This window comes from Leiobunum rupestre, chromosome 7 (genome assembly GCF_980474605.1).
Source record: "Leiobunum rupestre chromosome 7, qqLeiRupe1.1.hap1, whole genome shotgun sequence".
NCBI classification, from domain to species: Eukaryota; Metazoa; Arthropoda; class Arachnida; order Opiliones; family Sclerosomatidae; genus Leiobunum; species Leiobunum rupestre.
The window spans coordinates 20,950,890-20,964,573 of record NC_143390.1 but is presented as its reverse complement, the minus strand read 5'-3'; the positions used below and the strand labels follow the sequence as shown (position 1 = coordinate 20,964,573).

At 36.0% G+C, this 13,684-nt stretch overlaps 1 protein-coding gene across 1 annotated transcript in view; it reads right to left on the bottom strand.

Moving 5' to 3' along the window:
• Positions 1 to 13,346, bottom strand: part of LOC149935102 (orexin receptor type 2-like) — a 93,790-nt gene extending 80,444 nt beyond the window's left edge. The window contains exon 1 of the mRNA XM_090152783.1: positions 12,865 to 13,346. Coding sequence (XP_090008909.1) covers positions 12,865 to 13,332 — 468 coding nt within the window. The 5' untranslated portion in view covers positions 13,333 to 13,346. The remainder of the gene's footprint in view (positions 1 to 12,864) is intronic.
• Between the last annotated feature and the right edge of the window lie 338 nt (positions 13,347 to 13,684).

Sequence of the window (13,684 nt, the reverse complement as noted above, 5' to 3'; positions counted from 1 at the left end):
TAATCGGGACTTAGGCGATAGCACGTGCGATAAAGTTAAGTTAGGCTTAGGTTATTAAATTTTTTAAGTTTAGAAATGAAATAGATTCCAGTAAAATTGATTAAAACACCTCAGCCTGGTTATTTTTACTTAACACAATGGTTAATTTTCATTACTTATAGTGTTGGTTGCACGAAATTTTAGCTATGGCTAATTAATGATTCATTAGAAAGAGCAAACATTTTATAGCAAGTACAAAAAATTTCATCAAAATCGGTTAAGTGGTCTTTGAATTATTATAAAAAGAAGTCGAAATGGTGGAAATCGAGTTTTTCGGCGAATTTCCAGACTTCTAAAATTCTTCTCGGCACCCATGACGTCAAAAAATGCAAAGCGTATCATTGGCTAATTGTCTGTAATACATTTCTTTACATCTGGGATTAAAAGCGGTTTGATTTAACACCCAGGAAAAAGTCTTACGCAGTAGTAATTGAAATAGGCATACACAAGCCTACGTAGTAGAAAAACGATATGAAACCAAAGGCTCCTTGTAAAATCTTCTTAAAACGTCGGGTCGCACGCGCGTAAATTTTTTTTTATTTCGATAATAAGCCTAATATTATGATTAAAAACCTCTGGTTTGAAAACTTCTACAATTAAACAGAATCCCTCCACTTCAGTTCCTTCTATTTTAGGAGTAAAACTACAGCTTTGATTTGCCGTAATTGCTCGTGCTACGGAGGAGAGAGATTCGCCGAAAATTTCAGGATTTTGGGGAGCGAAAAAGGTCAGTTTCGGACTCAAAGTTAGTACACTTAGGCTTGGAAATTTGTTTCGACAATGACATTTTTGGAAAGATAATGTCTTGGGCTTCAAAACAAGCCCGCATTCATTCGTTTTATTACTATCGATTTTTCGTGCAACCAACACTTTAAACTTTCATAGAATCAATTTCAAAAATATAATATAATATAACTTACTAACCATCATCATTTAACCGACCACAAAGGCGCCATTTTGTCAAAAATTAACGCTCTAGACGGAAATCGACTTCAGCGACGCCAACTAAAATTTCCCTTGATTTTCCTATTCCCAGAATTAACGCGTGCTTTTTAAAGCCTCAACAGTGAGTCCCCTTAGATACAATCGGCATAGTTTTAATTAACATGTAGTTCCAAATTTTTATTTATTTATTTAATTGTTTATTTATGTAAGAGTCAGAGTTATTTTTATAATAATGAATAAATAACATAATAAATAAAAATCTACAAAATAATATATAAATAAATATAAATTGAATTATTAAACTATAAATTAATTTATACGTGATATTCAAATATTATAAAATACTCGTATTTCGTTCCAGAGATGGCACTCTAGACCTAAAATCAAAATGGACCCTGATGGGCGGGTCGTCGGTAGAACAACATATCACCGAAGCTATAAGCCACAGTCCAAGGTTCTTCCTCGCGTCTAACCACTAATTATTCCCTTGAATTTAACGTCTAATTTTAGAGCCAGTCTACGTTTTCGAAGCGACAATGAACTAAACGTGATGGATTTTCTAAATTGATGAACCCACGACTATTAAAATTAAAATTTATTCCAATCTCGTTCTCCCAATAAAATTCTGGCACCCTTAATTTCCACCACTCCGCTTATATAGAAATTAAATTTATATATATATATATATATATATATATATATAGGATATCAGTGAAATTGGTGCTAGCGAGTCACGCTCTACTTAATTTAAATAGCCGGCTCTGTTGTTGAATGCGCAATCTCGTATAAACTGCTGGATTTAAAATTCCATTCAACGAAACCTTGAAAATATATAAGGAAAGTGATTGCGAAAGAAAAAGTCAACGGAATCAGTAAACACACGTCACTCCGTGAAAACCTTCGCAACCTCCTTTTCCCCCCGCCTGATTGTAAAAGCAAAGTCACGTCGAATGCCTTCAGAGTTTTTCCTTACAGCACATGCAGTCACGTACTAAGGTTTGGGTTTTTACACTCGTGGCGGCGAAAACTGTCCGTCACTCACGCTTAGAAACTCGTAAATATTTAACGGATTGATTTTGGGAAATAACAGTAGCGTATGTGTCCATCCGGGCTAATGACTTTCTGCGAACTAGAATGAAAAATGTAACAATATGTGTTTGGAGAATAAAGTAGACCCGCACGCCCGGTGGGGCGCTTTTCCCTGGACACCGAAGCGCGACGAGTGGAACACTTCTACAGGCGTAAATAGACCAAATAGTTTCGACTTTAATCGTCGGAAGCTAGGTTTGATTTTTCGCCAAATTCTTATTGGAGGGAGATTTAAAAGTACGGGTTGCAATTTTGGGCACTTATAATAATTGAATTCCCACGAAATAACGGGAATATGGGGAAATTGTTTCGCGAAAACCCCTCTTATTTCGTTCCGTGTAAACCCAATTCAATCCCTTTTTTTAAAAAAGATAACCCGTCGGCAGGCGTCTCTTTCGGGAAGGAAAGGATACGCTACCCTTTACAAGGTCGAACGATATAGTTTTCTAGCCATTAAGAAATCCATCGCTTCGAGATGATTTCGTTGAAAGAGGGGAAGATGGGCCTTAAGCGGTGGCGGGAGAAAATGGGAGTACCCGAAAATAGAAAGCCAAATATTACTCTCGCTTTTGGGGAAGACGGATGAGCCGCTTTCGAAACCACGTCACCCCAAGCCCAGCAACAACTCCCCGCCTCTCAAACTTTGTCTCTCTGTATATCGGAGTGCGCCATCGCGATCCCCGTTTTCTGTTTTGAGACTGAGCGTGGACTATACCTTATCGTCGCCTTCGGTCGCGCTGTCTCTTAAATCGAAGATTATAGCCTTAGAATACGTTTCCAGGGTTTTCTTTTAAAGATCGACTCGAACGAGTGGGCGGAAATGAAACAATTCTCTTAACAAGAATTTCCCAATTTTCACTTTTAACTTTTCAGGACTGGGGGGCCCAAAAGGCTTTTCACGTTACATCTTCCTCTATTCACTTTAGTGCCTGGTTTAATCGTATACACATTATCATCGTATATACGCTTTATCTTCAAGAAGACTATTTAACTAAATCGCGCCATACCAGACGTCTTAATGTCCCGATTTGTTTGATAAGAAATAACATTTCATCACGAACTGTTTGTTTTTAATATTCGCCCGCCAGAGAGTCTGAAGTCGAGATGATAAAGATAGTGTATCAGATATCTTCGTCTACATACCAGTATGAGCCGGTTATTCACCGACCCATTACAATCAAGAAGGGTCGAATGTTGTTTTTAATTAAGGAAATCTTAGGGCTAATTTGGACAGGTACCCCTTCTCTCTCCGCTGCCATACGGAACCGCGATGTTTCTCGATAATTTTTCTTCCTCGTTTTCTTAGCTTAATTAAATTTCGGAGGGAAAAATCCACTCAGCCGATATTACCGGACTAATTACTCGTCAACAATCTATAAGGATCGGAATCTTCGCCTTCCGAACGGAACATTATATATAAATAAACCTCGCTTAATCTACGCCTCTGACCAATCACGAAATGTAATCAACCTCCGCCTATAGATCGATTTATAATTTATAACGGCCAAAGACGACTTTAAAGGGGTAAAATTCACCCGAGGTAACGTGGTGAAGGCGTTATTTGTTAGTAGATGGCGCTCTGATAGCAACATGACGTCATAGATTTGATTTTCAAGGATTGGTTGAAAGTTTTCAGTTTTTAGTGGAGTGCGGTTTTGTCGAGATTTAAAATACCAAATTCTCTTCCCTGATTGGATAGTTTAAAATTGTATTATAGTGCCATCTATGGCGGAGAGTGTTAATTAATTGTTAATTTAAATTACAAAAATTATATATTTTTAATAAGAAATTTAAAGTACTATAATTTAGTAATTAATTAATAACTTTAAAAAAAAATCATTAACTTTATAGTGTCGCCATCTACCTCAAACATTATTAAATAGGAAGGTACCTCGGGTGGATTTCGCCCCTTTTTGCATATTTCACTGTAGGCAATATGTGAATGCGTATATCTTCTTAGCGCCCCAATGATAACATTTTCCAAACACTCGCTCCTTTTTAAAAACGGACTGACTCTAAACGCGTTTCCAATGATTTTATTTCATTTTTTTCCCATCCTTTTGATCCGAGCCAAGTCTCGGGGTCTAGGTGTTATATTTTCGAAATTGTATATAAGCGTGTCATGTGTATCTATCGGCTGATATCTTTGGCCTCTCTGTAAAAAAAAAACTGAAAGTATAAAATGAAAAAGTTGGCCTCCCGATTTAGAGCGAGGCTTAAAGATTTGGTATACTTCTGTATATAGTTATATAGAGTGTAGGAAATGAAATCTCGGGGTCTTCTAGATATAGGAAATCCAGCGCAATTTCGTGTTCTTTTTCCTTCCACGTCGGCCTTAAAGGTTGATTTGAGGATTTCAATCGAATTGCCGCGATACGGAAACGGACTTTATTTTATAGATTTTCTACCGGCGCCCAAATATTGGAAAAAGGAAGAAATTTATCTTGTAGATATTTCGTTAACTAAACTGAGACAATTTTAGATATAACATTTCGGAAAGTTTTCAATAATTTACGATAGTCAAATGTAAATTTGTTTCGTGATTTACGCGTTCTTGAACTTTCCGATGTTTCCAAGGTCTGAAAGATCTAATATTTAATAAATAAAATATTGGAAACTTCTATAAAGGGGTATAACACTCTGAGTAAAAGTTATGTTAGTCATAAAGGCAATCAAAAACCAAATCTAATTGCATGTATATATATATAGGATGTTTCCAAAGGGGTATGCACAAATTTTAAGGAGTTGTAGGGGGTGAGTTGAGAAGTATGCCTGTTCTTTCCCATTTTCCTACAATGAGTTGAAAGAGCGCCAGAGAACTTCAAAGTGTGGCCTACTAGCCCCTGGAAGTAGGCTGCAACAAGCATAAAACCAAGCAGCAGGGAAATGCGATTTCAGGGGTACGATGAATTTGCGAGAAATCGAGGTTCATCATGACTTTAAATACTGTTTAAGTTTACATTTTTACGCTGGTAATATATATATATATATATATATATATATATATATATAGAGAGAGAGAGAGAATTGAATTGGAGTTATATATATATATATATATATATATATATGATGATAATCAAATATGTTTGATAAAAGTTCGGACAAGACGCCTACGTGACCGGCTTACCGGAAAAGCGGCCAAGAGCTCGGGGACCTCGCGCCAGCGGAGATAAAAACTCTTCTGGGTCCTGACGGGTCCCGAATTGCTCTCCCGGCGAGCCTGCCGCGTAGGCGTCTTGCCTCAATTTTGGTCACATCTATAAATGCTTTTATGTCTGCGTATCTAACTAACGTCACTTTTATAATATCCCGTTGAATAATATTGAAGATAAATCAACTTTGAAGTTTACGAAATTTAATTTATTAAATATTGGATCTTTCAGACATTGGAAACATCTTAAAATTCAAGACGCTTAAATCGCGTTACAAACTTACATTTGACTATCGTAAATTATTAAACAGTTTACAAAATTTATGTACAATATTCTCTCAGTTTTCTTATTATTGGATATTGAAATTAGAATAAAAGAGAGGGGATACTTCATGACTCAAATTTCATAAAAGTTTAACAATAGATGTTTTATAAAATAAAATGAATAAAATGTAAAAAAATAAAATACGTTGCGATTTGCAAGCGCGCTACTAAAACCTATATTCATCTGGAAAATGTAACGCGTGCTCAAAGATTGTAAAAGTAAGAGACTGTGACGTAAGAGCAACATTTAAACAAGAAGGCCACGTTACTTTATAGAAAGTTCTATTATTTACATTTAATTTATTTACAGCAGCCATGGTTAAGTTTAATGTTAAACCAAGTCTTGAAAATTAAATTTTAGTCTAATTTTTACTTATCATTAAAACCATGACTAATAAACAGAAGTAAATGAACCGAAGTTATCGAAGTAGCGCTCAGAATCGGAGGGCGTTTTCCTTATGAAACTGATGATTTTGACGCGATAAATTGCACTTGGGAATTGCGGATATAGCTATATATACGTATAAAAAATGGTTTCATAAAAAGAAAAGTTTTTTTTGGGTCTAGGAGCGTGCAAAATTTAAAATTCGAGGTCGAAATGTAACTTCATAAGGAAAACGCCTCGAACATGGGGTGTATAGCAGTCTGATAACTGCGGTTCATTCAAATAACAAGACTGTATAAAGTTATTTTCGTAAGGGTAACTTTAAAAAATGGAGGAAACTTTAGACATTTCGATATAGCCGTAAGACTGAAAAATTGGATCGTAAATTATGCCAAAATAATTGAATCGTGTTTTATTAGAATCCATAACCGTAACTATCATCATAAAGTAAATCGGCTACTGAGAAGTTGCTATTGGGGGATATTGGTATATCAATCCTCTACACTCTAAGAAATTGGGGTGTTGATTCAAACCGTTTTAACACTATTTGTACACTTTTTCATGAGTCGAAATTTGACACTGCTAGGGGCGTTTTATTACATAAATCAAACCCCGTATTAACGCTTAAAAGGTGTGATTTCACTTTTAATAAAGGGCGTATTAACGCTTAAAAGATGCGTCATAACTGATTAAAAGTGCGTTTACATGTTATTGGATTTATTGTTTCACAAACTGTGGAGAGTGCTTAAAACCGGTTTAATTGTTTGGTTAAGGTGTTGAATCTGGGTTGGACTTATCAAATTGAGTGGAAATGGTGTTAGAACGTTGTGAAATGAATCCCAATTTCTTGGAATGTTTATCTTATTTAAACATTTGTATAGTGTTGTCACACTCTTTTTACACCTTTAAAAAGTTGCTCCGTTTTGGAAGTGTTAAAACGGTGTGAACGAGGTGTAACACTTTCTTAACACCTTTTAAACACCCCTATTTCTTAGATTTTAACTTGAAACAACGGCTCCCCTTTACGCGTGGGCGTTGGTAGGAAACCAATTTAAAAAGATAACGTTAAGCAAGAAACTCATTGATCTAACAACGTTGTTAAATCGGGAAAAACCCGTGTATAACATAGAATCGACCTTCGTTCGTTGTTTAAGTATACATAGGGTGGCGAGATGATGAGGTTCAAGTACTCCCCTATCAAAATTCACGCTTCCAGTAGGACCGGCGTGGCAGTGCGAGAAAGTAACCCCCTCCTGTTATCTCTTAACACCCGAAATCTCCCCGTTAGCAATATATGAATTATTATTTGCCCATTTTTTACCATCTTCATTATTTTCTTTGGGCAACTGAGAAAACAGCCTATCTTATCTTAGCCGGAGAAGACGCGAAAATGAATGCCCGAGGTGTACACCGTCCTGTGTTTTTTAAAAAAATGGAGAATGGTCGTGGATGCGCTTATTTCGCAGCTTCGGTGTGCGAAGGGAAAAGCTAGCTGTAGGGGTGGGTCGAAAAGGAATTCCAAATTGATTTAGAGACTACACGCACTCTCGCTTAGATAAGCTTCTTTCTAAGATCTGCATAAAATGAAAACTCCATATTTGCGCGGCCCTTCTTACTTGGAACTTAAGTCCGAAGAACGTCAGGCAGACTGTACCGTATTTAGAACCGTTACTAGTATTGTTCGAGCGTATAGTTATATCTGTCCTCGCTTGCCGTAAGCTATATCTTTGTTGAGTGGCAAATCCCTTCCAGCGTTTTTTTTATTCTCGCACGTTTTTGGGCTGCAGTTATTATTCCTTTGGTTTTCTCGGCATATCTTGTTTTGTCGGTTCCGCCAGAAAGTTTGCGAAAGATGAGACTTAACTTAATAAAGGCGTGTGAAATTAAATAGTTTCGCGCTTTTTACCCCAAAGTTTTCTCACGCGTAAAGACCATCCGTGGTTAAGTGGATTTAGCTTGCCACCCTTCGCCTTAAAAGATTGTTAATGAAGAGGCTTCGCTATCCTCTAATGACGAGAAACATTGCGTATAATGTTTACGAATAGAAGAACCTATAATGCCATTTTCTGGCTTAGACCATATTGGAATTTGCTTTTCTCGTACCACGCCCGTAGGCAGGATTTTTCAGTTGAGGGCACCCCTCAAAATCAATTTCTTTCCTGAAACCTATGAGGCGATAACTACTTTATATGAGCCGTTTGACATTCGAACACGTGGTTTAAATAGATGTAAATTAAATTTATATAAAACAAAAATCGAAATGAATTTCCACTCGCCTTAGTTTGGTCTTTATTTCTTTGTGTATTTACCACAAATTTATAAATACTTGGACTAACAATGACTATATTAATCTCACGCGAGCCGATATTAGCGAAACTGAGAACCATAGAACGTCACTACCAGGACGGGATAATGTTAAATATGCTGCAGTTAGTATACTTGGGTAAAACTGAATAAAGGACGATACCGTACAATAGACTACAGTACTACGGGAAATTCACCTTAAAGGCCAATCAATATTTGTACTTGCCATATTATTGTTTATCCTACAGCTAAACCTTTCAACTTTAAATGGTGGAAGTGATACAAATATAGTAATAATTGGAAAGTTCGACTTAACTAAATTTAATATGTGAATAGGATATTTTTTTTTTTGATTTTTTTTACTTACTTTGATATTATTAGAGGTCGGTAACGGTTAATCATTATCCATGTTTAAATCGATTTTTTTCGGGAAAAAAATGTAAACAAAGAAATTAACCGGTTAATATTTCGGAAAATGATTAAAAAACATGTATTATTCGTAAAATTTGAGGTTTTTATCGAAAAAACGTCGTTTTTCCGATTAATTTTACAAATTTATCAAAAAATTAATCGGATAATACAGAAATATAAATTACTTGATCAAAACGTTTTACGAATAATTTTGAGAGCTTTATTTATTGAATAAAAGTTAACCATCCCCGACCTCTAGATATTATTCTAGGGGCACAATGAAATTTTTGAGGGCGCACAAATTATTTTTGAGCTGGCCTTGTCTCGTATTTTGCCTTTTATACAGATTTATCGTAATCTTCGTAATGAAGTGAAAATTAACGTCTTTTATGTGTTTAAATATAGCACCAGACAAGGTCGCATTTTATTTAAAAAATAAATTTTACGATGTACGAGTTTAGGATCTGCAGCAATTAAATTGGTTGACTTTCTAAGAGTATAATATCGTGAAAGCCGGAAGTCGGGAAGTGGTTAGCACTTTCACCTCGCAACGAGAGGAATCCGGGTTTGATCCGAGCTTGTAGCACTGGGGAAGAACTCCTTCCACATTGAGTTTGCAAGTTTCTCCCTGGCTGATTAAGTGGTTTTCTAACAAGTACTTCGGTTTTCTCTTTCCATAAAAACACGCAGAGGTTTTAAAGAAATAGTTAGTGTAGGGACGCTAGTGGTTAATTGCGAAAAGCACCTGAGGCTTGTTACCATTGCGGGTTATAAACATAGCTTATTATTAATATATTACAGCCGTGTTACGTTTAAAAAGTGGTAAATAATTTGAAAAATCGTCACCACGACTTGTTTTTAACGTATCTAGTGCCAATTACCCCTAGCTTCTGTTAATCACGGTGGCAGAAAGTTCGTACTTCATTTGAAATCTGCGTCGATTCGACACTAAACCTTGCCTAGAATCAGAATTCACAATGCCTCATTTAATTATCTAAAAACCTGCTTTTACATGGAAACGAATCTGTTCCATTGCGCCGAATCCCATTCGACCGAACCCAATCCCATTCGACCGAAAAAGCCGCAGTTTGGCGGATTTAGGATTTGGTCTAATGGGATTGTCCCATTCGACCGAAAACCCGCACTTCTCCGGGTTTAGGATTCGGTTTTATCCGTTTCAACATCTGTCAGAACAGCGTGCAGTGTTACCTAACCTAACCTAACCTCACCTAACCTAACCTAACCTAACCTAAAGGAGTAGAAAGAAAAACAATTTTTTTTGCGGTCGCTCAATTGTGAATATTGCGTCGGTCGATTAGAAAAATACAAAACCCGCCTTTGGGCTAATTTCATCAAAAACATTGGCGGAATTCGGTCTATTTGGAATTCGATCGAATGGGATTCGGCGCAATGGGAAGATACCCATGGAAACTATACTAGTTACCTAAATAAACATTATAAATTATCCAAGATCACCACTGTGAGAACGAATCGAGGTTTCTTTAATCAATTTTCTGGTCATTCTATTTTAGATTAGTGACTGCAACTAGAGGTCGGTAACGGTTAATCATTATCCATGTTTAAATTGATTTTTTTCGGGAAAAAAATGTAAACAAAGAAATTAACCGGTTAATATTTCGGAAAATGATTAAAAAAACATGTATTATTCGGAAAATTTGAGGTTTTTATCGAAAAAACGTCGTTTTTCCGATTAATTTTACAAATTTATCAAAAAATTAATCGGATTATACAGAAATATAAATTACTTGATCAAAACGTTTTACGAATAATTTTGAGAGCTTTATTTATTGAATAAAAGTTAACCATCCCCGAAATCTAACTGCAACCAGGCTATGAATTTGAATTGATTCCCTATAGGCCTACGTCTTATATTCAACGTAGTTAAAGATATTCCAAGTGTATTCCTTTTAAAACTAAAATCGCGTGCCGACTAGCTTATTTTAAGATAGCTTTTGAAAAATTTGACTCAATTTTCTAAAAAATCGAGTGATTTAAGTCAGACAAAATAACCAGGTTTCCATTTTAAGTTACTTTTAGATTTATCGTTATTCCTGAAAAGGAAAAGAGTCTGTGAATTTTACGCTCAACGGCGTAAAATCTGCTTTCCAGCTTAATTGGCGAACGCGGTAATCACGTTACACGGTTCCCGGTCTTTGGGAAATTCAAATAATGACAAAGCAGCCTGACTTCACCCTCTGGTTCGCTTTTAAATTGACTGTCGATTGACCACGACGGAATGCTTTTATAGGAACCAATCTTGTTTTAAATTTTCTTTCCCCCTTTTTTTTTGGTCCCACGCGCAAGAATTTTCCATCGTCTTTTCCATTCCACGGAAAATATTTTAAAAGCAATTGGAGGCAAGCACGCATACCTTGATAAATCGAGATCATCTTAAAAGGTTGGACTGCTTTGAAGCCCTAATTTTTTGGAGCCCGGTCAGGTTTTTCATTTTATATTATTGATATTACATCGCGACGTATGAAAAGTTTCTCTTAATATAAGTAACCGTGGGAGGGAAAAGGTGGACTTTTGATCTTTAAGAAAACAAGTATAAGATTGGTTTTATCCGAAAATAGCTCATATTTATATATATATACATATATATTTTACTTTTAGCGCAAATATTATTATAAATAAATGATATATATGTATAAATATTATATAAAAATTTAAGACCGCAAAATATTAGTTATTTTCGGATAAATATATACACAATTCTATAAATATATATATTATTTATTTATATTAATATTTTCGCTAAAAGTAAAATATAAATGGGAAAAGTAAATCACGAATAAGGTTACTGAGGACAAGTCCACCTGTTTACCGAAGTAAAAACTACTACCAAGAATGCCATTATTTTTACTTTACTCCCAATCGCCCGAAAAGTAACCTTTTTTGCCCCTATAAAATAAAATTATCTTGATATCATATTGGTTCTCTAAAAAATGACCTCTTCAGGTTCAAACGCGATTCAAGTGCTAGATTTAATTTACCAAAGTTAACTTTTAAAACGGCTTACTAACTATAATTATAAATTGGTTTTTAATCGCAGAATAATTGATAAAAAATTATAATAATTAAATTAATAAATCGAGCTATAATTAAATTTGTTATGGACGTTTTGTCGAAAGGTAAAAAAATACGTAGCTACCACCGATATGGAAATGCAGTCACCGTATATGAACGGTAGAAACCGATGTTCTCAGGACCTTAAATAAATTCTCGGTAAACCTTATTATGAATGAATAACTGAGGCTAAATATACTGGTAAATTTCAAAAATTCGTTATCAAAACATATCTATGGATAATGATATTATTACTTTGGCGAGACTATTTGATTACAAAATATTTATCGACTCTAATTTTCTCTTAAGGTAAATAGAGCATGATAACGATAAGTTAATTGCAAATGAATAATATATTGCGAGTGGCTTCATGAAGAATCATTAAAAATTCAAACCTGATTTAAAATGACTGTTTCTGACGGAATAATTTGTGGACAAATTATATATTCTAAGACTAGAAATTATTCAAATAATTTATCAACTTGCTCTAGCTTCTGGGTTTCTAACTGATTAAATTAAATAAACGCTTGATGTCTAGCCAAACAATGATTTAAAATTCTCGAAAATAGATAATATTACAATCAAATCTAAAAATAAATAATTTGTGAATGGACTTGAATATTTGTCAATGTCAATTTATTTATGCCTATGTAGAGTACTTACGTACATTAAATTTGAGATTAACGGTTAATGTGATAGGTGGATGAAGTATATATTAAGGGTCTAAAATATTTAACACCCGGTAGGGTGTAGCTCCCTTGAGGCAGTAGTTTAGTACCCTAAAGGGAGTAGTTTAACACTTTAAAGGGATAAAGGGAGTAGTGTAACACCCTGAAGGGAGTCGTTTAGTATCCTAAAAGGAGTAGTCTTGTACCTTAAAGGGAGTATTGTAGCATCCTGAAGGGATTAGTTTTATACCACAAACGGTGTAATAACGGAACCAAAACGGAGAACAAAAGCACCCGAAACAGTTTAAATAAATACCCCAAAAGGAAAAATTCAATTTAAGATATAGACTAACATCCTTTATAAACCTGTTAAGGTATTAAATATGAGACAAGGAAAAACGCTTAAAGGTTTGAAAATAAACCTTTTTTTAAGAGTATAGAAGGCAGAATCAAGTTACCTGCAAATAGAGAACGAGTTTGCACATGACGCTTCCGAAGAACCATGTTTCGGTGACGTCCCACAGCACGGAAGGCGGCAGGCAGATCAGGATGACCAAGAAGTCGGCCACGGCGAGGTTGACGATAAAGTAATTGGTGACAGTTCGCATCGCGTGATTGCGGTAGACGGAGATACAGACGAGAGAATTGCCGACCAGGCCCACCACGAAGACCGTCATGTGCATGGTGATGAGAATCCATTCGTAAGGGGTCGGGAAAATGTAGTCTTCGATCAAGTTGAGGTACTCGGCGTCCGAGACGCAATACTCATTCCGGCAGGACGCGGCCGAACTGTTCTCGAGCACTTCCGATATGTTGACCAGTTGCCCGTCCTGGAACATCGGCAGTGTCGGGTTGCTGACGACCACGCCGTCCCCGACCGAATCATCCTGCAGATAGTCTTCGAACAATTCTCCGGCGACGTTCATCGTGATCGCGCTGTTTCAACTTCCCGAAGTACGACTAAACAATCCGCTGACGCCCTTGGAGATTTTCGCGTTTCATTTTTCGTAGTTTCGAAATGACTTCCAATCGCTGTTCGAACGCGCTTTTACGGGAAAAAAAACTCGAAATACAAAATCTCGTTAAATCTTTCCCAAAAGTTAAAATTCGATTTAAGTTCTGGTACGAGCCATTCCCTCCAAGATACTGAAACTCGCACTCTCTCTCTCTCTCTCTCTCGTCTCTTCGCGGCGGTGTTTTAAACAACTTTTCCTCTTCGGAAAAGTTCAAAACTCTTTACGGGGAGTCAAGGGTTAGGATTTCCAGCTCTTCTCGATT